We start from the raw sequence: 25,131 nt of genomic DNA, 5'->3' as shown, positions 1-25,131 counted from the left end.
ATTCTACACCACTCGGATTTAATACAATAGTTTTATCTAGTGGCAAGTTCGCCACTCGTTCCCACCTACCTGTATGAGGCTGATGGTTTAAGTGAGCATCTCATTACTGCCTTCACCGGCAAACATTTCCTGGTGGGAAAGAAAATTCACCAATACTGAGACGGAAGTGCTGACCATCATTTGAGGTATTGATATGTTTCAATTCTGCCTCCTTGTAAGACATGTCACTGTGCGCACAGATCTCAAAGCATTATCATTCTTAATTAAATGTAAACTGACAAACAACTGTCTGACAAGGTGGGCAATCACACTTGAAAAATATGACTTTCAAATTAAATACATATCAGGGGAAGATAATATTATTCCTGATGTACTGTCATGATTACCCAAAAAAAATATGAGAAAAACATACAGCACACTCGATGGAGGAAAAAGGAGGGTGTAACATGTGGGAAAGACATTAAGAAGTTACTGAGCAACATTATGGTCAAAAAGGAAGCAGACAAGGTCTTTGAGATGATCAAAGATAAGTGTGACGATCCAAACCTATTACTGTAAGCATCACGATGTCCTAGAAGGCACATGTGAATTCCATTCACTGGTGGCTGTATATACCCAATACTGCAGTGGATGATATGATTAAATATGTAAACATGATTTACACACACTTTTGACCAAAAAAAATGTACATTGAAGTGGGAAGAACATGTGAGCTTTAATAGCATGGCTCATAGGGTACATGCAGTGCTGAAAATGTATGAATTCTGTCAGAAAACAAAATTCACAACTACGTGACACAAGGGATTAACATATCATAGAGACCTGATAAATCAGGACAATTAGTAGCATTGCATCTTTTCAGCCCACTATCAAATGCTAAAGGAAACTTTACACAAGTACTAGTAATCTTAGAGGTTCTCTAAAATATGTACAGTTCTGTCCATTGTGAAAAGCCATCAGTTGGTTAATGATCAAACAATTAACAGAGGATTAGTTCATGCCTACTATTACACCAGACAGTATCTTGATAGACAATGCCTCACAGTTCCAATCACATGAATGGAAAATGACTTTATAAGGCAATGTGGTCAAACAAATTCTAATCTCTGCTTACTGTCCTGGCACCAATGCAACTGAGTGTGCAATTTGTGTACTTGTATGGCTTTGTACAACACACTGTGGAAAAATTTTTAAAAATAAAAATTAGGCTGAAAATTATTCAGTTTTGAAAAAGTAATCAATAATCTATACCATTCTAGTAATAGTTTGCCACCAAGCACTGTGTTATTTGGAAGAAAACCAAGCAGAGTTTTTACACACCTTCAGTTTCCACACACAATAGAACTTGCACAAGAAGAACTTTGGAAAAAAGTGTTGGATACTATAAACAGAAAGCAGCTAAACACAAACAGGTCCAGGATATACTAGTATGGCCTATTATAGAGGGTGTTACAAAAAGGTACAGCCAAACTTTCAGGAAACATTCCTCACACAAAAAGCAAGAAAATATGTTATGTGGACATGTGTCCGGAAACGCTTACTTTCCATGTTAGAGCTCATTTTATTACTTCTCTTCAAATCACATTAATCATGGAATAGAAACACACAGCAACAGAACGTACCAGCGTGACTTCAAACACTTTGTTACAGGAAATGTTCAAAATGTCCTCCATTAGCGAGGATACATGCATCCACCCTCCATCACACGGAATCCCTGATACACTGATGGAGCCCTGGAGAATGGCATATTGTATCACAGTCGTCCACAATATGAGCACGAAGAGTCTCTACATTTGGTACAAGGGTTGCAAATACAAGAGCTTTCAAATGCCCCCATAAATGAAAGTCAAGAAGGTTGAGGTCAGGAGAGCATGGAGGCCATGGAATTGGTCTGCCTCTACCAATCCATCGGTCACCGAATCTGTTGTTGAGAAGTGTACGAACACTTCGACTGAAATGTGCAGGAGCTCCATGGTGCATGAACCACATGTTGTGTCGTACTTGTAAAGGCACATGTTCTAGCAGCACAGGTAGAGTATCCCGTATGAAATCTTGACAACATGCTCCATTGAGCAGTACATACTGATGAAACTAAAATGAGCTACAACGTGGAAATTAAGCGTTTCCAGACACATGTCCACATAACATCTTTTCTTTATTTGTGTGTAAGGAATGTTTCCTGAAAGTTTGGCAGTACCTTTTTGTAACACCCTGTATATGCAGTCAGAAATTTGATCCTGGTTAAGTCACATACCAAGTTGTCAAAGGGCAAGAAAGAAACCTGAAAACGTTGTCATTATTACTTTGGTCCATTTTGGATTAGAGAGATAGGGCAACTGAATTTCTTGAGAGCAGATTATATTCGAATTTGCAAACAATATGGAGTGCAAAATCCTATTGTCATCACGACAAGTGAGTCAATAAGTAAAAAACATAAAAATCATACATTTAAGAACTTCGCACACGGCTGTAGTGTATTTATATTCATTTCAATGTGGAAAGACTGGTGCTGATTTTACCAGTGAGTTCAAATATGGAACGTGTTGTACCACACAGAATGTTCTTAAGTGTGGTGTGCATGTCATATGTTACGATTAGTAACTGCCTTGAGACGTGAATACAGTGTCCTCTGCCCACACACAGTGCACGAGTGTTTTGTTTCTACGTATCTAACATCAAAATTTGTCTGTTTTGGTTGGCTTTGTCAGAGTGCTGGCATGATGGGGTTGTTGACTCATAAACACCACCTGTGCTACATTAGCGCAACTTGTGTGTCACTGTAGCACATGCATTGGGACTGCTGCATCACTACCGGTTGCAGAGAAGCCATCCCCACCACTTACCCAGCAAGAGCACACCTGAACTTAGGCCTTGTCTGAAGTGGTTCATCCAGTTAAGTCATACCATTGCCAGTGTGCAATTCAAGGACGCAGCCACACCTCTCTATGTCAAGCAGGTACGCATGTCATAGCCCTGCACCAGCCCCCACAAATCTGACCCTCTTACTCTAAACAATCCTCACACTTCATTAGTGGTACGTGTGTGACATGTCGGTGTCAAATATCAAAAATAGTCGTGATTCACTAAAAGTAGAGCTCAGTGTGATTAGCGTTTTCACAGTGCTTAAAGTGAGTGCTCCAGATACAGATGTAACCTGTAAAGTATTCTATATGTTTATGTTATTTCTGTGTGTTTCATGTGGACAAGTTGTTTGAATGTGTGATATTTTTAGGACATGTATATTAGTAATGTTCAAAAGACACACTATTTTAATGTGTTTAGAAAAGCCTGCATATCCTACCATACATTTTAATCTGGTTAAGAAAACGTGTGTGTTTCTATGATTCAGTTATTTACATTTACACATATTATTAATGTGAAGATTAGATGGGTAGATCACATAACTAATGAGGAGGTGTTGAATAGGATTGGGGAGAAGAGAAGTTTGTGGCACAACTTGACTAGAAAAAGGGATCAGTTGGTAGGACATGTTCTGAGGCATCAAGGGATCACCAACTTAGTATTGGAGGGCAGTGTGGAGGGTAAAAATCGTAGAGGGAGACCAAGAGATGAATACACTAAGCAGATTCAAAAGGATGTAGGTTGCAGTAGGTACTGGGAGATGAAGACGCTTGCACAGGATAGAGTAGCATGGAGACCTGCATCAAACCAGCCTCAGGACTGAAGACCACAACAGCAACATTAACTTTTGTGATAGTCTATTAGGGAATGTTTCCTGTCTTTTGTGTGTCTATGATCATGGTGTACCTATTTTAAGTAGCTTCAAACAGCTCATTCTTCATGAGAAATTGTCAAGTTTACAGTTAACATTTTCTTTAACACAGATAATAAGCCCATTATTTTATGCGCTCTACTGAAAATGTAATGAAAAGTTTTGACACCATTTTTCACCTTCATTTTATTGTACATAGCTTCATAAGTTTACTGTTCAATTATCATTATGCTTGATGATATTATTTGTATTTTTTTCCAAGCTGTTACACAATATTTGATTGTGAGTAGGGCTGAGCTGATATTCTGTGATGAATCACCATTAATACTGAACACATTCAGCATTACACAGCTGTAGAATGCATTTAAAAAGATAGAGTCATTCTGTGGCACTTACCGTTAATACTAGATACATTCAACCATACCCTAAAATTAGCTGAAATCAATAAAATTGACAGATGCAGGTGAGGATTTAGTTGGGTTAGGCACAAAATATGTTAAGTTATAGACATACCACAATGTTAATGTTAGCTAAACTTTATTACAATTTTTTATATTTCTTGGACAATTTGGATGTTTTTGGTTGTGGTTTTGTTGCAGCTTTCTTATCTTGGATTTTTGTCTTTTGCGTGAGAAATATAGGGACAAAGACTTCAGAGTTCCAAGGATGTGACGTTACCACTACTGCATGTTTATCATTACAAGAACAAATATAACCACTTTGATGTGTGACAACATGCAGTTAAATGTCTTTGAGCTCAACAAAGGGTTTTGTGATTTCTTGTCTTTCAGCATGTGCCAGTGAGGCAGAATTAAAAGTGAAGTCTACAGATGCGGTTTGTCCACACTCAGTCAGAGGAAGTACTGAAAAGAAATCCAAGCGATGTGCTGAATTTTATGGTCATGACAGATGAATATTGAGCTATAATTTGAAAGTAGGGAATATCATTCAGGATTGAAACATAAATGAAAGCTGAAGTTTTATTCAAATCTCTTGGAATGATTTTGTTGTTATAACTCAATAATATCTTGAGAGAAAGGTTATAATAAATTAATAGTGATATCTCAATTCACTTTACTTAATGAACACCACTCAATCACTTAACAAGTAATACAAATGACAACAAAACAATCCATCAGTGACAAGGAGAGAAGTACTTATCAATAAAGTGAGTAACAAAGAGGAACCTCAACAATATATAACCAAAAAATCACAAGACATGTCAGAGGATTTTCCTGTTGGGTCACTTGATATTGTGACATAGAAGAAGGTGTAATTAGATGAATGCCAAACACTAACGTCACCTAACAAAGTTTTATTCAGCACTTGCACATACAGAAGTGCGGAGCAAACTGCCTCCAGCCAGAACACACACACAATATCTATACAGCTACAGAACATTCCAGTACAATGATTCTTGACATTTGTGGATACTTTTAGAATGTATTCAAACCAAATATAGAAATTAAAATTGTACAGTCCAGGTGAGTTTTGAACTCACAACCCTCCATACAACAGTTTAGTATCATAACCACTACACCAAGGTGCTACTCAGCTTCTTCTGCGACATTGCTCCCTCCTTAAGTGAACAGCGTCTCAGTGTTATGTCCTTATAGTCCGGGAACGAGTCGTCGGTCCTGCATACTCTGACTCCCGATGACTGATGCTCGCCCTGGCGGTGATCATCTTAGAACTTGTGTTGCCACTACGCTCTTCATCACCTTTCCGCTTGTTGCCTGTCTCTGGAGCTTCAAATTTACCCTGGGTTGCAGGATTCTTGTAGGACTTCATTAGAAGGACGTGGACCGTATCTCTGATCTTTCTTTGTCTTGTGCCGGGGTCGAAATCTTCAGCTTCATAAGTAACAATTTGTCCATTTTATGTAAGTAACATCCGACAACTGTTTTACAACCTTATAAGGTCCACAGTAGCGCCTGAGGAGCTTCTCAGAGAGACCAACATTCCGAACAGGAGTGAAGATCCAGATGATGTCACCAGGCTGGGCTTGCGTCGTACCTTCGGCGATCATTTTCTTGAGCCTGCAGCATGTAGAGTCAAGCTAACTGCGGAGCTTCCTCAGCTCTGGATAACACCTGGCCGATGTAGTCATCGTCCATGTCATCAGGATGTAATATAAACATAGTGCCCATCGCCGTAGTTGCCTCATGCCCATGCACCAAGAAAAGTGGCGTAAATCCTGTGGTGTCTTGTTTGGCGGTGTTGTAGGCAAACGTCACAGAAGGTACCACCTCATCCCAGTTGCTCTGCTCAACACTAACGAAAACTGACAGCATGTCTGCCAAGGTCTTGTTAAGGTGTTCAGTAAGCCCATTAGTTTGCAGATGGTAGGCAGTCATGGGATGAGTGACGTAGCACCAATGGTTTCTCTCTGTAACGAGATTCGATTGAAAAACTTTCCCTCGATCCATAATTTATGACCTTGGGACACCACGTTTTAATACAATGTCTTCCACTATGAATTTGGCTATCTTGGATGCTTCGGCTGTTTTCACAGCTTTTGTAATGGCATAGAGTGTCAGAGAATCAGTGCAAACAATAATCTATATATTGCCATTAGCAGATGTTGGAAATTGTCTGAGGTGGTCAATCCGAACACACTGGAAAGGCATTTCAGCTGGTGTAATTGGTATGAGTTGGCCAGGTGGTTTCTGAGGAACTGCCTTTCTCCTCTGGCACTCTCAACAATGCGATACATAGTGACTGACACTCCTAAATAAACCTGGCCAGAAGAATCTCTTGTGGATTCTGTCGTATGTCTTGATAAATCCTAAATGTCTGGCCTCAGGTGTGTCATGGAATTTCTGTAGAACATCTAAGCACATGTGTTTAGGAATCACTGGTAGCCACCTCTTTCCAAACGTATCAAAGATTTTCTTGCAAAGCAATCCATTAACTACCTTAAATTGTCCTTTCTCATCCTCTGATCGATTTAAGGCAAGCATAATTTGAGATATCTTGGTGTCGTCCTGCTCAGCAGAGAGATACTGGAGTGCAGCGAGACAGTCACTATCTTCATCAAAGTCTTGATGGTCTTGCACAGGGTTTCTTGAGAGACAGACAGCAGCTTGATGTTTTCTTCCACTTTTGTACACTATGGTAATGTCATACTCTTGAAGACGTAGTGCCCACCTGGTGAGTCGTCCTGTTGGATCCTTAAGACCTGTCAACCGACAAAGTGAATGATGGTCTGTAACAACTGTGAATATCCTTCAGTAGAGATACTGTCGAAATTTGCACATGGTCCAGATCACAGCAAGACAATCTCTTTCTTTAGTTAAGTAGTTTCTCTCGCCTTTTGTAAGTGTCCTAGAAGCTTAGGCTATAACCTTCTCTTTTCCATCTGAAATTTGCACCAGAACAGCACCAATTCCATATCCACTGCCATCTGTGTGTAGTTCTGTAGGTGCTCTCTCATCATACAGAGCAAGTACAGGGTCGGTCAGTCAGAGCTTTTTGCAGCACATTCTTCTTCCTGACGAGAACCACTGGTGATGACCATGGGCTCTGCAAAGGCTGAACAATGTCATTCTTCATCATTTTCTCTACCTCATCACGAATTATTCGACGTTCCGTTGCTGACACACGGTATGCTCTCTGGCTTATTGGTTGATGGTCTCTAGTGCTAATCCGGTGCTTCACCATTGATGTGTCTAATTTTCTCTTCGCCTGTGGATTAAAGCATTCAGAGGACTCTTGAAGAATGGCAAGTAGCTTCTTATGTTGTTCCTGAGTGAGATCTGGCAATAGTCGAGCTAGAAGATCTTGTCTTGTAGTGGTGGCACTAATTTTGCCCACAGGCTCGGCACGGCTCAGCGTTTGCTATGCACATGCGTCTTGGAAGAATCTGCAATTCTCAGCGACAGTTAACTATCCGCAATTCACCGAATCCGTTCTTAAACAAGACGACAGAGGCTGGGATGACCAAGTTATTCTCCAGTGGTATGTTTCTCTTACATTTCACTACAAGATTCATGGGTTGATGCATGGCATGACACATGACAGTTACATTTCTAGCATTGCTGCAGGAATGACCAGTTCATCCTGCACACATTGTCTCCACACACTCGGATGCCCATCTTCCTGTCCTAAGTATCTCATCTTGTCTAGCATAATCTTCGAGCAACCACAATCTATACTTGCCTGAGAAGCTTTCAAAAAGTCCCATCAGAGAATGTCATGACTACACTCTTGTTAGATGATGAATTCTAAGGGCTGTGTATGGTCACTTATACCCACACAAATGGTACATCTTCCTGTAGGTTTTACATATTTCCCATTAGCCACCTTCAGCAGAGACGTTTTGTTGTCGACAAATACAGTTTTCTGCAACTGGTGACGGTACTTCTCCAAAATGACTGAACACGAAGCTCCCCCACAAGAGCTTGGGCTGGTCGGCCATCCATGAGGATACTGATGCAGTTTCCTATCATTTTTGTAGTGATCGACGGCAGAGGATTTTTCTCTTCGGTGGCCTCACCTCCAATGAAGGTCGCACCCTTTAGTTTTCCAGGTTGCGGCGGCTATGTGATCAGCTGGAGCTTCTAAATGGTGATGGAGACCTCGATCAGCGTGTTGGGGAGCGTCCTCTCCAGCAGCTAGCTTGCAGCGATGGTGACCTACGTTGTCATGCACCCCCATCTTGTTGTTCATCTTCATCGTCCCAGAGTTGGCGTCAGCTAAGATCAGTCTGCTGTCTTCTGGCACAGGCATCATCAAATATCCACCGCCTTTCTCGACAATAGAACACCACATGTCCTGGTCGTCCGCAGTGGAAACATACTTGTTGGTTATCCTGGGTCCTCCAGACGTCAGTCTGTCTTGGTGCCCAAACAGGTCCCTCATGCAGCATTGTAGGAGGGTAACTCTGCCTGGGTCTTGACTTTTCACTGTTTTAAAGGAGACAAAGGAGGAGAGACTGGGTTCAAAATCTGTTCCACTTCCTCCATTATGGCCTCTTGAAGCATCTTTGTTTTTTGCTCGTTGTGCAATCCAAGTACCTTCTGAACTTCCTCTCTCACTATCTGATGAACACCACTTGTGAAATCAGTTGCTTCTTCCATCACAGACAATACATTTGGAAGCCATTCAAGCTTCTTGCGTGTAATTCTTTTTTGATGCATTGTCTCGATATACTGTAAGGCACTACCCATAATTCTGTATTTTTGCATTTTATATACTGATAGTGAGCGATTCACACAATCTAACACTTTGAATAAGTCAGTGAAGATTCCTGCAGTTTCTTGTGATTTATCTGCAGTGAAACCAACTTCATTTATGAATTCATTAATTGCATAAATTGTACTTTTTCCTTTTTGGAAGCCAAATTGATTTTTTTGAGATTATATTAAATTTGTGACAAATTTTGAATTTGGATTGCAACAATCATTTCAAACATTTTAGAGAACACAAGAAGAAGGGAAATCGAATGATGAAAGGGTGCAAAAAAGGGCAGCTCATTTTATATTATCACGTAATAGGGGAGAGAGTGTGGCAGATATGATACGAGAGTTGGGATGGAAGTCATTAAAACAAAGACGTTTTTCGTCGAGGCGAGAACTATTTACAAAATTTCAGTCACCTACTTTCTCTTCCGAATGTGAAAATATTTTGTTGAGCTCAACCTACATAGATTTCCCATATCTTCTTCAGAGCCTTTTACAAATGACGGTTTCATTTCCGCATGAATTTCAAATGCACTATACCTTGAACATCCCAGAACATTGTGAGCATGACTCTGCCTGGTGATGGCATGGTCCTGAACTCTTTTGGTGTCAGTGATCCCCTGTGGTGGAAATCCATTGATGCTCTCTTATCATCAGGATCAAAATGGTTAACCCAGCTTTCATCACCTGCCACAATGTTGTTCTTCACACTCAAAACACAAACGCAATTGTTGACAGATGACCAATCTCCTCTGTTTCACGGCAGGACTGAGCATTTGAGACACCCACAATCCACACAGTTATCTGTACCAGAGTTCTGCAATTATGGTCTGTACACACACTTGTGATATGCCATACTTACCTGAGAGCTGTGTCTATGTTATCTGACAATTTTCTCTGATGATTTCATCAACTCAATTCTGATAAGTCTCATCGGTTGCCACATGTGGTCAGCCACTCTGAGGTATGTCAATGTGTTGAAGTTAGTAACACTGCTTCCTTCATTACTGATGCTGATACAATCATCACCATATACAGCTTTCATTCTGCTATGAATTTCAACTGGAGGCATAATTTCTATGCTTAGAAAGTCATTTACAGCATGCTGTTTCTTACACACTGACACAGTTACATGACATACTGCCACGCTACAATTCAGAGCCCTCTACCAGCAGTGGGTGCAACTTGGGAATGTTAACCAAGCAAAATATGTGGCATGTAATACCTCAACTGATATCGAACACTGAACAATAACTTCAGATTCATTACTTCTCACCATGGTCCCATATGCAGAAAAGCAGGATATGCTGAGTATTATCGGGCCTCCAAAAGAATTGTGTTTTGAGTGATTTTTGCAAGTGTCAAACGTGCAGGAAAGCCATATAATTGGTGTAAGTAGCTCCTATGCATGCCAGCAATAGATTTTTGTGACAGTGCTGAGATGATAATATTTGACAGTCCATCTGCAGCAACACACAGAGTGGGGCGTTTTAAGTATTCAAGTTGTTTTTGTTTATTTGTTGTGGTTTATTTTCAGCATAGCTTTATTTTAGTTTGGAGGGCAGATGTGGTCAAAAAGAGGTACTGCTTTGAGTGTGAGGGTGGCGCCATTTTGGTTTTGGGACATTGGGGGGAGCAGTGGGCAAATAGATACAGATGGTTATGGATGTCAGGAGGGGCAGCAATTAATTCAGTTATGTATGCTTTTTGGATGGCATGTAGAATGGCAGTTTTCTTCAGTATTTATTTTGTGAGGGTTTTAACATTTTTACATGATAGAATTACAGAGAAAATATGTTTGTTTTACATTGTTTTTATTCATATTTAAGAATCAATGCATTGTTATGTGTTTGGCGGATAATATGTTGTTCAGTTTAGCTATATAAGTGAATTAAAGTTATCTCTACCAAACGCAGGCTTCTATTACACTCTTGCCCATGTATTGCTCTGTACTTTCAACAATTCTCACACCTTATGATAAATTGCAGTTTGTTACACTTATTTTCTGACTTCTTTTCTCTTACCTATGACCAGCCTTTAAAAAACAATTTTTTATAATTTTGCGTATCTGCATATCATTTCTATGAACATGACTATTACTCACACACAGTCATCCTTTTTTTAATATCCTAGTAATATAAGCCAACATGGGAGGCTCCAAAACTATTCACAGTCTATAATTCTAAAGTACATACAAACAATTCAACTCTCACCTGTAAAATATCTGGATAGTTGTAGACTTCATCTCCTCGGCACCTCACAGTGTAGTTGCCTTGAAGAGCTCCAGTACAAGATTCCAATAGAAGTAAGTCCTGTGATAAGTTCCATAACTCTCTCATATACTCTGGATGCAAGTTGACTTGAGATGAAATGGCTAACCACAACCTGTAGCAAATGAACCTTAATTCAATTTTTTATTTCTGATGTCAAAAGAAGATGCTGTAAGAATTTGCATACTGATATTTAAACAAGTGCTTTGTACCTCCACAGTTAAGCAAGTTCTCTATACCTCCTTATGCACCTTTGTTTCAGTATGAAACTTCAACTCTTCAAACCTTGCACAGATTATTATATTTTGCCTTATCTTAAAAAAAATCTAACATACTGCCACTATAGAAATAGTGTGTGACTCCTCCTCCCCAGCCCCCTTTCAACATCACATACATACTGCATGCAGGACATAATGTGCAAGAGATAACCTATCTGCTAGTTTTTGTCAGATGTCTCAATGGAAACATGAAAATCTTCAAACTTCTGAATGAATCACTGGATTTTTATCCACCTATTATTCACAGGCGTCACCTGATGATGATAGTGTAACTACCAAAGAACACAGTGGATAAATGTGCTTCCAATTGATCCAGACATTCCAAATTTTCACTTAGGTTATCAGTCGCAAACTTCACAATACAAACTATAACAGATGAAATAATTAATAAAAACCAACTGCAATAGGAAACATAAATAAGAGAAATATAATCATCTGATATTAAAACAACAACACATGGCAGTATCTTGAGCAGATGTTCTTCAATGAATAAGACTGCACTTATTGACAAGTTGCAAGGGTTCTCACCCTATCTTCATCGTGCAAAAATCTCTACTTGAACAAATGAATGTTTGTGCTAACTACTCCAGCCTGTAGGTAAATATGTTGAGGGTGGAACTGTACTGGACAGAATGCACAAAGGTCAAAAACTCGATGATGATACGAGACATTTCATTTGAAGATAGGTACATCTAACGTTTCTTGGTCAGAATGATAATAGACTTGACTGGCGGTACAAGAGTACTTCTGTGAATACCCTTTTTCATCCCCCCCCCCCCCAACACACACACACACACACACACACACACACACACACACACACACACACACACACACACGAATGTGTGAAGCTGAAGTGCAATTTTACTCTGCATATGCCAAGGATACTAAACAGGGGCATCTCAATACCAGGGCATAAAGTCTTTGTGAATTTCATTCTGTGTACTCAATTGGACAGTAAGTATGCCTTGCAGACAGACGCATGAGCAATATACACAGAGTTCGGCATTTGGGCTCAGAGAAGCTAGTTGGAGAAATCAGTGAATTGCCTAACGTTTGAATAGGAGCATTGTCACTGTCTTCCATGTTAGCAGGAATGGATGAATGAAACACAGCATCAAGTAGGAACTAGTTGACCTAGATTGATGACAGATGTCAGACACATTTGGCCTGGAATCTCACTGACTGGAGTAGAACTGTCTTGGGTGATGAGTCCAACTTTGAACTGAGCCCCGATGAATGACGGAGGAGTTTCTGGAGATGCCTCTGATAGTGGTGGGTTACCAACCTATCACCTGCCATACAATCTGACAAAAAGGAGCGATGGTCTGGGGCATCATTTTATTTCATAGCACGACTCTTTTACATGTAATTCGTGAAACCCTTACAGCACAGCAGTACGTCGATGATATTCTATGCCCAATTTTGTTGCTCTTAATGGCAAGTCATCTTGGCTTGCAGTTCAGCAAGATAATGCCCGCTCACACATGGCAAAAAGTTTCTACAGCTTGTCTTCATGCTTCCCAAACCCTACAATGGCCAGCATGGTAGCTGGAGCTCCCCCCAATGGAGAACATTTGGAGCATTATGGGCAGTACTCTCCGACCAGTTCAGGATTTTAACAATCTAACATGCCAGTTGGACAGAAATTTGCACAACTCCCCTCAGGGAAACAAGTATCAATCAACGTTAATGGGAATAACTGTTCGTATGAGAGCCAGAAGTGGTCCAACACAGTACTGACTAGGTCAATTTGTAAAGCTCTTTCTCTTGAATAAATCATCCATTTTTTCTAAAATTACAATCATTTGTTTGTCTGTAAATGTACATAACATCTACTGATTTCCATCCAATTCAGGTAATTCCTTCATGGTGCATCCCTTTTTGTCTTTGAGTGTATTTACTCGTGTGAGGGAATTTCTGATCCAAAGATACGTGGTCATGTAATGATTCAGTTGGTACTTGTATTGATGATTTATACAAAAACAGAATATTCATATGGGAAAAACTTACTTAGTGGATCCTCCTCTTGCATATTTTGTAGTTTATTTAAGATATATATACATAATATACATCAAAATACTTGGAGATTTGTTCAGCATCATGCATATAAATTTTCTGAATTTACCTTCAAGTTTTAGTTTATATTATGAAAAGTGCATTAAATATGGCACAGTGCTTTTCAATGAGGGGTGCCCATAAACATCAGGCTGCTGTACAGGTCACTATGTTACCAGTCTTTATGTGGTAATAACATTTTTTGGCTTCACAACTCTCAAATGAATTACCCCTTTCAACCTAAGCTAGACCTGTGGTTACACTATAAATCAGCATGTCCCTACAACCAAGATTTCTGGTATGACCCAATATCACAATAAGGAAAGAGACTCTAATCTACTGTGAGAAACTAAAAGCAGTGTACCACAAAGAAGCTTCCAAATGTAGAACTAAAAGCTGAAGGTTTTCACACTTTTTTTAATTTTTTTTTATATTTCTGATGGGTGCTTACTGGGAATGTAACACACAGAATAGTGTTCATATTTCTGAGAAAACATTAAATACCTTATTTAAGTGTAATCCCCATTTATCTCACAGTATTCATTACAGTAATGCAGTAGTTCCTTCATGTATCCATTTTATTAACTGCACATCTCATAATTGAGAATATATTAGGCGATGGCAGAGTGACAGCCTTGAGAAATATGGACAAAGATATTTATCAACTGACATCACACATAATTTTGATCACCCTTTTATGAGTTAAAAGATTCTTTCTGAATGTACAGACATGTCCCAAAATATGATGCCATGTTACATAATTGAGTGAAAAACAATCCAAGTAAACAAGGGGTCAAGCTAAGTTTACAGTACCACCTGTCCGCAATTACCTGTGATGTACCTGTGTTGTATCGTATAAGGTCATTGTGACACACCATCTTTGAAATTGATTGTGTTTTCAGAGGCCATGTTAGAGTACGCAGTGGTATGCTCTAGAGTGGGATATTTTTTATTTCTACATTATTTGTGAGTGAAGGTACTGCGGCATTGAACTTAATGCTGTGTGTTACTCTGTTTTTTGTTTTCATTGGCTTGTCAGTGACTTGTTCTAATGCCATGAGTTATTGGCATCTGATACAGTTTCAGTTTTTGAGTTGTTAGTTCACTGTGTTGTTAATTGACTAAATTTTTTTCCACCTGTTAGGTACTATGTAAGGATCTTCCGACAAAACTTACTTGTAATTCGTTAGTTCCTGCTATGGCCAATGATAGGGGTGCTACAATTAAATTCCTGATGTATGGCGAGTTTATGGAATTCACCAAAGCCACTGCTTCTTAGGGACAAGTACATGTGTCATTGTAACAAAATTATGAGAGATTCATGGTTTGAGAATTCTAGCTTTGGTTTTTTAGTGTGTGTGTGTGTGTGTGTGTGTGTGTGTGTGTGTGTGTGAGGGGGGGTTGGGGGGCTCGGGCAGTCTCAGCTGACTTTGGGCAGTAACTATGTTATTAAGATTAATTTTTTTTTTATTTTAAGAACTGTAAGGTGATTGTTTATTTATGTAACTTTCTTTAAGATGTGGGTAACAAAATTTATGTTAGAGTAGTTTTTTATGATTTTGTAATTTGAGTTGATAGTGAAGGTTCATATTTAATATTCATAGAGGTGGTTTAAAGGGGTGGGGGAGAGACCAAACTGTGAGGTCATTGGTCCCTTGTTCCCAGTAAAATAATTACACAAGGAAAAGACAAAAAAAGGAGATGTACAGCACAATAACAGGAGCAAGGAAGAACCAGAAGAATGACTGAAGGACAACCAACACTACTATGGACAAAACAGGAAAAGAAAACCACAAAGAGAAACAAGAAACAGGTAGAAGGAGTAAATACAAGAGAGCAGATGACCACGGTTGGCCGATCACAAGAATAAAAAGGAAAAGCCAGGCACTCTGTGACACATTAAAAGCATTACTGTGGAGAACACAAGGGGACAAAGAACATGCACTAAAACTTATACAGAATGATAAAACCCACCGTCACATATAAAATGTAAAACTAAATTAGCCGATGAGGGGTTGTCAGCTAAAATTAATGGCAACAAGTCCGGTAACTGAAGAGTCCATTGCAGGGCAGCCAAAGGACAGCTCACCGGGCACTGCACCAACGCTGAGGTGGGTCATCTCGGTGCAGGAGGTAGCCGTGTGTCACCTAAGCCTGGCCAATGCGGAGCCAGCAGAGAACTACAGAGTCCCTGCGAGAGCCCCGCATGGAGGACTGCCACACATTTGTAATCTCCTTAATGGGATGCAGTTTGTTGTCTGTGCTGAGGTTATGCCATTTCATTTCCCAAAGCTGCAAAACCTTGTGGCGTAGGACTGAACACAGGTCAGTGGCAAAGAAACTGATCTCCATAAGCAGTTTCCGCGTAGTCTGTTTGGCCAGCCTGTTGGCAAGTACATTGCCTGGAATTCCAACATGATCTGGGGTCCAGACAAACGTCACTGAATGCCTGGACTTTTCCAGGGCACAGATGGACTCCTGGATGATCACTACCAAAGGATGATGAGGGTAGCACTGGTAAATAGCTTGTAGGCTGCACAAGGAGTCAGTACACAGAAGAAACGACTCCCCAGGGCATGAACGGATGTGCTCAAGAGCATGAGATATAGCCACCAGCTCGGCAGTGAAAACAATGCACCCATCAAGCAAGGAATGCTGTTCAATATGTCCTCCATAGACATACACGAAGCCAACGTGAGCATGAGTCATTGACACATTGGTGAAAACCACTTCGTGGCCTCAGTACATGTCAAGAATCAAGAGGAAGAGGCAGTGGAGAGCCGTGGATTAACCGAGTCCTTAGAGCCATGTGAAGGGTCCAGGGAAGCTGTGGCTGAGGTGTACATGATGGGAGTGTACGTGAATGGACCTCCAAGTATAGGTGGTAAAGGCAAGGACTCCATTTCAGAAAGAAGGGATCAGATACGAACTGCAATTGGGAGCCCAGACCTGGGCCATCGATACAGGAGATGAACCGCCGTGGGTGGGAAAAGGAAACAGTGATTTGTATGTGCAGGAGAACTATGAATGTGTTCAACATAACTGGCCAGCAGTTGTGCATGCCTAACCTGCAATGAAGGGACTCTGGCCTCCACAAGGATGCTGGTCACCAGACTCATCCTAAAAGCACCTGTTACTAGGTGAACGCCACAGTGGTGCACTGGGTCGAGTAAATGCAACAGAGGGCACGACCGAACCATAAACCAGACTCCCATAGTCAAAGTGAGATTGAATAAGGGCTCTGTAGAGCTGCAGCAGCGTAGAGCGATCTGCACACCAGTTGGTGTTGCTCAGGCATTGGACGGCATTGAGTGCTGCCAGCACTTCCATTTAAGCTGATGAAGGCGAGGAAGCCAAGTCAATCAGGTGTTGAAAACCAGTCCTAAGAATCTATATGTCTCTGCTACAGTGCATGGGTTGTCATTAAGGTAAAGTTCTGGTTCTGGATCAATGGTATGACGCCAACACAACTGCATAACACACAACTTTGTGGCCGAAAACTGGAAACCATGTGCTAGAGCCCACAACTGCGCCTTGTGGATGGCTCCCTGCAGGCGATGCTCGGCAACACCAGTACTGGTGGAGAGGTATGAAATGCAGAAGTCGTCTGAATACAGAGAGGTGAGACAAACAGCCCTACAGCTGTTGCTAGACCATTAATGGCAACTAAAAATAGGGAGACACTAAATACAGAGCCCTGCAGGACCCCATTCTCCTGGATATGGGGGAAACTATAGGAGGCACCAACTTGGACATGGAAAATACGAAGCGACAGGAAATTCTGGATAAAAATTGGGAGCTGGACTCAGAGACACCACATGTATAATGTGGCAAGTGTATGATGGCGCCAGGTGGTGTCGTACACTTTTTGTAAATCAAAAATGACAGCAACAAGGTGTTGGCATCTGGAAATAGCTGTTCGGATTGCAGACTTGAGGAACACAAGATTATCAGTGGCAGAGCAACCCAGGCAGAAACTGCCCTGGCATGGAGCCAGTAGGCCACATGACTCCAGGACCCAACCCAACTGCTGACACACCACACATTCAAGCAGATTACAAAAAACGTTGGTGAGGCTGATGGGCCAATAGCTATTCACATCAAGCAGGTTTCTGCCATGTTTGAGCACTGATATGTTGGTGGTCTCCCACCAATGCAATGGAAAGATGCCATAGCACCAAATCAGGTTGAAGATCACGAGGAGATAACACTTTTAGTCAGATGAGAGATGTTTAATCATCTGACTGTGAATTCAATCTGGCCCAGCAGCTGTCTCAGGGCAATGTGTGAAGGCACTGAAGAGCTCCCACTCTGTCATTGGGGTGTTATAGGGTTCACTGTGGCGTGTAGTGAACAAGAGGACTTTCCCTTCCAGCTGCTGTTTGAGAGTGTGAAAGGTAGGGGGGTAATTCTCTGATGCAGAGGCTCGAGCATAGTGTTCAGCAAAGTGCTTGGCATTCACATTTGCGTCGGTAGATAACATGCCATTTATGTTAACATCTGTTGGGGTCTGGTACCCGAAAACAAGTTTGATCTTTCTCCCAGACTTGAGAAGGTGATGTATGGCACCCAATGGTTGAAACATCTCTCTCCCAACACTCCTGCTTCTGTCATTTGGTAAGTTGGTGAACGAATGCACAGAGCCGTTTAATGGCTATGAAGTGCTCCAGGGAAGGGTGTTGCTTATGCCGCTTTAGAGCTCGCTGACGCTCATTAATTGCTTCAGCAGCTTCCGGCGACCACCAAGGAACTGCATTTTGCTGGGGGCACCCTACAGAACGAGGGATCGTGTTTTCTGCCACAGAAACGATTGTTGTAGTCACCTGCTCAACCATCACATCAATGATATCATGTGGGGGAGCTTCAACGGTGACAGTAGAGGTGAAAGTTTCCCAGTCTGCCTTGTTTAAAGCCCATCTGGGCAGGTGTCCGTGGGACTGATGCCGCGGCAGTGACAGGAAGATGGCGAACGGGTCACTACCACACATGTCGTCATGTGCTCTCTAGTGGATAGATGGGAGAAGCCCTGGGCTAAAAATTGATAGATAAATGGCCGAGTAACTGCCATGAGCCACACTGAAATATGTGGTGGTCCTAGTATTTAAGAGGCAGAGGTCGAACTGAGACAGTAAAGTTACAACATCTCTGCCTTGGCAGTAAGCATGGCGCCACCCCATAAGGGGATATGGGTGTTAAAATCTCCCAAAAGTAGGAAAGGTTTAGGGAGTTGATCAATCAGTGCAGTCAATGCGTTCAGGGATACTGCACCATCTCGAGGAAGATATACATTGCAGACAATTATTTTCTGTGTCGTCCTTATTCTGACAGCCACAGCTTCAAGAGGGATTTGAAAGAGCACAGGTTCACTACTAAAAGAGTTTAGGACATAAATGCAAACTCCATCTGACATTCAATTATAGTCACTACAGTTCCTGTAGTATCCCTTATAGCTGCTGAGGGCAGGGGCCCGCATCGCCGGGAACCAAGTTTCCAGGAGGGCAATGCAGAAAGCAGGTGTAAAGCTTAACAGCTGCTGTAGCTCAGCCAGGAGGTACAAAAAACCACAGCAACTCCACTGGAGGATGACGCCATCATGAGACTGGGAAGGCTTGGAACATTCAATGAGGCAATTTCGCTGAGCAGTCTATATCCATTGTGTCTGAGGGTCTGGTGAGTTCTAGATCCTCACCAGACACCAGAATCTCCACCTAATCCACAGATGCAGAGCTTGTAGGTAGCAGAGGTGTGGGTGTCACCACAATTCCCTTCATCTTGGGGACCTTCTTTTTGAATTTCTCTTGCTGCTCCTTGGGTTTCCCTGGCTGGGAGGACTTCACTGATTCAGTCTCCATGACTGAAGATGAGTGTGAAGCCCTACCACCAGCTGCTTTTGGGCTCTTCAGCCACTGGCGGGTGATATCTTTCCCATAAGCAGACCTGCGAAAGGAATGACCCAAGGGACCACTTCCAGAAGTCAGGACTGATATCCCCGATGGTTGGGGGGTTGTTGCTCCCGAAGTAGGTGGTGCGGGAGCAACAGGGAGGGACGTTGCCCCCCCCCCCCCCCTACCACCACCACCACCACCGAGGGGGCAGGTGTAGTCTTCTGGTTCTGAGAGGCGACAGGAACGCAAGGAACTGATAGGGTGACAATGGTTGTCATCGCAGCGGCATAAGAGGTGGTCACAGCCACAGGATATAGGCACTCATATTTCCTCTTAGCCTCAGTGTATGTCAGTTGGTCCAGGGTCTTATATTCCATGACTTTCCTCTCTTTCTGTAAAATCCAGCAGTCTGGCAAGTAAGGTGAATGATGCTCTCTGCAGTTGATACAGATGGGAGGTGGGGCACAAAGTATTGGGTTGTGATCAACTTCCGCAAACTCAACATGTGCCACTGGAAGTACAACGGGAAGACATATGGCTGAACTTCTAGCACGTAAAGCACCACATCAGGGTAGGGGTATATGGCTTGACATCACAGCGGTACACCATCATCTTCACCTTCTCGGGCAATGTGTCACCCTCGAAGGCCAAGATGAAGGCAAAGTGGCAACCTGATTATCCCTCGAACCCCGACGGACGTGCCGGACGAAATGAATCTTTCACCGCTCTAAATTGGCGCGTAGCTCTTCGTCAGACTGCAAAAGAAGGTCCCTGTGGAATATAATACCCTGGACCATATTTAAGTTCCTATGGGACGTGATGTAACAGAAACATCCCCCAACTTGAATGAGAATTTCACTCTGCAGCAGAGTGTGCGCTGATATGACACTTCCTGGCAGATTAAAACTGTGTGCCGGACCGAGACTCGAACTCGAGACCTTTGCCTTTTGCGGGCAAGTTCTCTACCAACTGAGCCACCTAAGCACGACTCACGACCCATCCTCACAGCTTTACTTCTGCAAGGTTCGCAGGAGAGCTTCTGTAAAGTTTGGAAGGTAGGAGGCGAGGTACTGGCAGAAGTAAAACTGTGAGGATGGGGCGTGAGTCGTGCTTGGGGAGCTCAGTTGGTAGAGCACTTGACCGCGAAAGGCAAAGGTCCCGAGTTCGAGTCTCGGTCCGGCACACAGTTTTAATCTGCCAGGAAGTTTCATCCCCCAACTTGTCACAAGCAAGTAATGCCCGTGACTGGGCAGAGGATGCTGTTTTTATTAAGACTGACCCAGAGTGCATTTTGGACAAGCCCTCCACCTCCCCGAACTTGTCCTCCACATGCTCCACAAAAAACTGAGGCTTCATGGGCATGAAAGACTCCCCATCAACACTTGCACATACGAGGTACTGGGGCAAATAAGCTTCACTGCCATCCTTAACCTGGCATTCCTCCCATGGTGTGGTCAAGGAGGGGAACAATTTGGGGTCATATTTCTTAGCACTGAAGTTAGACTGCTGGCAGCGGATCACCAGCAAGAGATGACGTACTACGCTTCATGGCGTGTCATCCGCCCTGATGCCACCCATTCCGACCCTGGGCCCTCCCCACCAAGCCGCAGCAAAGGCCACCTGGCAGGATGACCATTGCCGGGAGTCCCAATGCCCCCAGGGTGACGGGCATCTACTCCTTGGCATACATGGGGAGTTGACGGCACAGGCATCAGCAGAGCGATCCCTGTGTAGTCAGGGGACTACAACCAACAGGGTACATGGCAGCCCCACCACAGTGGACTGGCTACCATGCTAGATATGAGGTGCAAATAATTCCATGGTCATCGTCAGTGCAGAAAACGACACTGCATAGTGGGTGGAGGAAAATGTACCCAGTAAGGTGTCTTTGCCTAAGAGATGGAGGATGAGCAGGACTGCAATGCATCGATGAGAAAGTGAGCTAAAGATCTCAATGCACAATTGACACAACGCATCACGCAAGGTGCCCTTTCCCAGTTGACTCACTCTTCCAGAAAATTTTGAAAAATGGAGGTCAAACCCTACAGGGGACTATCACATAAACGCCGAAAGGTGCGAGACTCCTTTCAGTCGCCTCTTACGACAGGCAGGAATACCTCGAGCCTATTCTAACCCCCGGGCCCACAGGGGGTCACCAACTGTGTTCTAGTTATTTTGATGTGGTTAGGTTTTGATAATAGTTCTGCTGGTTGTGGTATCATTTGAACAATATATGCAAAATAAAGGTTCCAGTACCAATTTTGGAGTTGGGTTTCATGCTCTTGGGGTCTCAGAGTTATACAGGTCATGTGATATTTCCAATACCATTTTCTTTTTTAATTGTGGTTTTTTTTCTTGCATATTTGTTTTTCTAGGTTTTCATTATTAGGACTGTCACATGTTAGTTTGTTCCGCCCAAAACCCACCACTTCCCATTCTTATCCTATCAGTTTCATGTTACGTCTATAATTAAAAATTTTTGATGTTTTTGTCTGTTTATCTGTGTAATGTATAAGCTTTAAATAGGGTTCCCTGCCTGCTTGATGATGTCATGGGTCAAATCCAACATGTGGCACCACACTCCTCGTATTCCCGCAAGCTTTAATCTTCCTGTATCAGTGGCAGGGCAAGTTATTCTTTTGGTCAATATACAATTAGATCATCTCATTTTCTGCAGAATGGATGTGCTTTTCTTGGATTACTAGAGCAAAATCTGCTGCCATGCAGAGTGGAGTTGTCAATGGTGAATATTTTGAGAAGAATTAACACTATGACATCTCCTTGTAGTGGAATATCTCTTTCCTGTAGATTGCTTATCCTGCAACCCAACAAAAATCCTTCCATTTTGCAGTAGCATTCTCTAGTATTCATGATCTGGTAAATTTTCCATCATATTATATAATTCCAGTAAAAGCTGATCTCAGTGACCCCCACAAACTTGAAATCACCGCCAATAAATCAAACCTTGGTAAGTATATATAACCTGTCTACCTGCCCACGACTTGGTACTAGATTAAATGCAATTATCATGTACATTGGATAAAAGTTTTTCAAATATCTAATAGAAATGATATGAACAAAATTGGGCAAAACCTCTTTGGTCTACAAAATCATTTCGTCGTTCTGGTGTTGTAGGTAGTATAACAGTGTCTGAACTAACTCGTGAAAAGCACACATTTGGCATAACACGAAAGGGAAAATTCCCACAGTAATTTTACACTTCAGTAAACCAGCTTCTCGAATGAAAACCAGGTGATTAACTGATAATTGGTATGATAAAAGTAAGAGCATTATGCCAGAAGACAATATATGTTCTTTGTCCACATAAAACTTTCAGTAAATATGTGAATGAGACATTAAGTTCTATTATAACTTCTGATAGAATGAGTCAACTGGTTCATTCCATTTTCTATGGACTGTTTGGGCAGTTTATATAAAAATGATGTAGGACAAATTAGTTTACAGGCTATTATATATATATGACTTGTTCATGTACGCTGTTACATTTCAATCTACAAAAGAAACAAATTAGTCTCAAGTACTACTCATACCACAAGCAGCAAATTCATACACTTAGCAAAAATGAATGATCAATTTTATTCTCTATACTACAGACATCCCAGTTTTATAATTAAAAATTCTTCTACAGACTAGAATTTGCCGAGCAGAAATGATTCCGTTGATTTATTTTTTGGTCACATTTGATGGCACATAATCACAACGTTGAGAAAATTATCCTGAGAGTATGAATGGAAACTAAGTCTACTGAAAGTAACTGCCTGTGAACTTGTATTCAGAAGTACACCCCTATTTATTAACAGTGTCTAATAAAAACCCATGAGGAATTTCTGACCAAGACAACAAATTATTCTAAACCATACTACTCTCAATATGTTTGCCCATGTTTCTCAGCTAGAAATAGATGTTAATTCACTCTGTAAATCTCAATAAGATTCAGCTATTATGACTTAGTCAACACCAGCCAAAGTTCTCAGCCTCTTACATTTGATTCATTCACTCACACAAAGTGCTCCTTAAATCTCATCATCTTCAGCAATGTGGAATGAGTCAAGTTGTATATTAAAAGGCAGAAGCAACTATTATTGGCTACTTCTGTAAAATATACTCTCAACAAGTTATAACTAGCACTAATATAGTCTCCCTCTCTCTCAAAATAAATACATAAATAAACAAAGAAGATGTGCAACCTTGGTTGTTTCTTCTCATCAGGTGCTTGCAGCTTATCAACAAGTGGGCTGTAAACTGGAAGTGATACATCAAAACCAGGCCGATATGTCCATGATGAAAATCCAGCTCCAGCTACCATGGCATGTCCAAGAGCAAGTTCTACAACTGTGCTATAGTCAGGTACTGCACCTGGCAGCATATTAAATATAAGATGATTTTCTCCGGGGTAATCTCCGTCATACCAGCTGAAGAAAATAAACACATGGAAACAAAATTAGTATTTTACAGACATTAAGATAAAATAAATCAGTGCGCCACTTCGTTTTACTTACTAGGGCAAGGACGCCAATGCTTGTGATGTTTCTACAGTTCTAAAGCGATTTTGGTTTAGTGTGTCGATGGTTGGAACAAAAATACATGCTTCTGCTGGATTTGGTGTATAATATTTGCTTTCTAAAATCGCTTGCAAAATAAAGTAAAATTCTCTCGAAATTTGACTACCAATCGGTATCCCTTTTGAATCCACGTATTTCTTTACGGGGTACAAGTACACCAAAATTCGATTAATTCCCTTATGCCCACACCGATACACATTGAAACAGTCATAATAGCTGCAGCGGGGATTTCTCGCGTCCGAAATTCGAGAATTTGAAGACAGCGATACTTCTGGAAGGGAATGTAAATTTTCTAAGGAGATACGATCATAAACCTGTGAGGTGCCTTCTTGTGTTGATGGTAGAAAATGGACAGTAAGCAGAAACACCACCGAGATGACGGCAAACAAAAATAAACTAAGAAAAAACTGCCTAAAACCATTGTTGAATGACTTCTGTTTGGAGAAGCCTCTGTTGCTGCCCATCACTTTGGAGCTAACGAAGCGTTCTCTACAACTACTCTCCCGCAATAGCACCACCAACGACATGCGACACACTAAAATATCCTTCGCCGCGTCTGACTCTGTCAAATGCTCGTCTCACATACCTCAAACACTCTTCTTATAAAAGGTACAAAATCATGTCATTGTGACACAGATATTATTAACGGATTTGCGATAATTCTAACAAGCATAGGAGGAAAGAGTAACATTCAACAACGTGGTGAAAAAAACGGAGTTATACAAACATGCATGACACTCCCCCTTACTGTTGTCATGCAGCACAGCTGACATTTGCTTCCATAGATTTACGAACACGCGTATGCGTATAGTCTGTGACTATGGTTAGGCTGTCAATGACAGGTTCATCGAAAAAAAAGTTTCATGAAATTTCTAATCTTCTCTGGTCAACTATATTAAAATGCAAGAAGTAATGTTTAACTTCGATATTAAGATTGTACACTGATGTGACCTGGTGTTCTTTAAATAATTTCTGTTATTTCATTTACTGTCGTTCAGGAAACAATCAACAACGATAGCCACCCACTATGATTAGTAAAACAGAAACGGTAATGAGATTCAAATGGACAAAGGAAAGACTAGGCTACACTACCTCTCACTTTCTTAAGGGCCACTGTGCCTCGTCAAAAAATGTGTCAAAC

The 25,131-nt window shown here is 41.5% G+C and overlaps 1 protein-coding gene across 1 annotated transcript; it reads right to left on the bottom strand.

Moving 5' to 3' along the window:
* Positions 1-1,110: 1,110 nt before the first annotated feature.
* LOC126297473 (exostosin-2-like) lies at positions 1,111-24,822 on the bottom strand. Its single transcript, XM_049988348.1, has 4 exons — positions 23,928-24,822; positions 23,616-23,840; positions 11,130-11,301; positions 1,111-1,176 (listed from the first exon to the last, which is right to left on the bottom strand). Exons 1-4 carry the CDS (start codon positions 24,515-24,517, stop codon positions 1,111-1,113), a joined length of 1,053 nt encoding a protein of 350 aa, XP_049844305.1. The 5' UTR covers positions 24,518-24,822.
* Between the last annotated feature and the right edge of the window lie 309 nt (positions 24,823-25,131).

This window comes from Schistocerca gregaria, chromosome X (assembly GCF_023897955.1).
Source record: "Schistocerca gregaria isolate iqSchGreg1 chromosome X, iqSchGreg1.2, whole genome shotgun sequence".
NCBI classification, from domain to species: domain Eukaryota; kingdom Metazoa; phylum Arthropoda; class Insecta; order Orthoptera; family Acrididae; genus Schistocerca; species Schistocerca gregaria.
The sequence above is the reverse complement of the archived record's forward strand: the minus strand, read 5'-3'. Positions and strand labels throughout refer to the sequence as shown.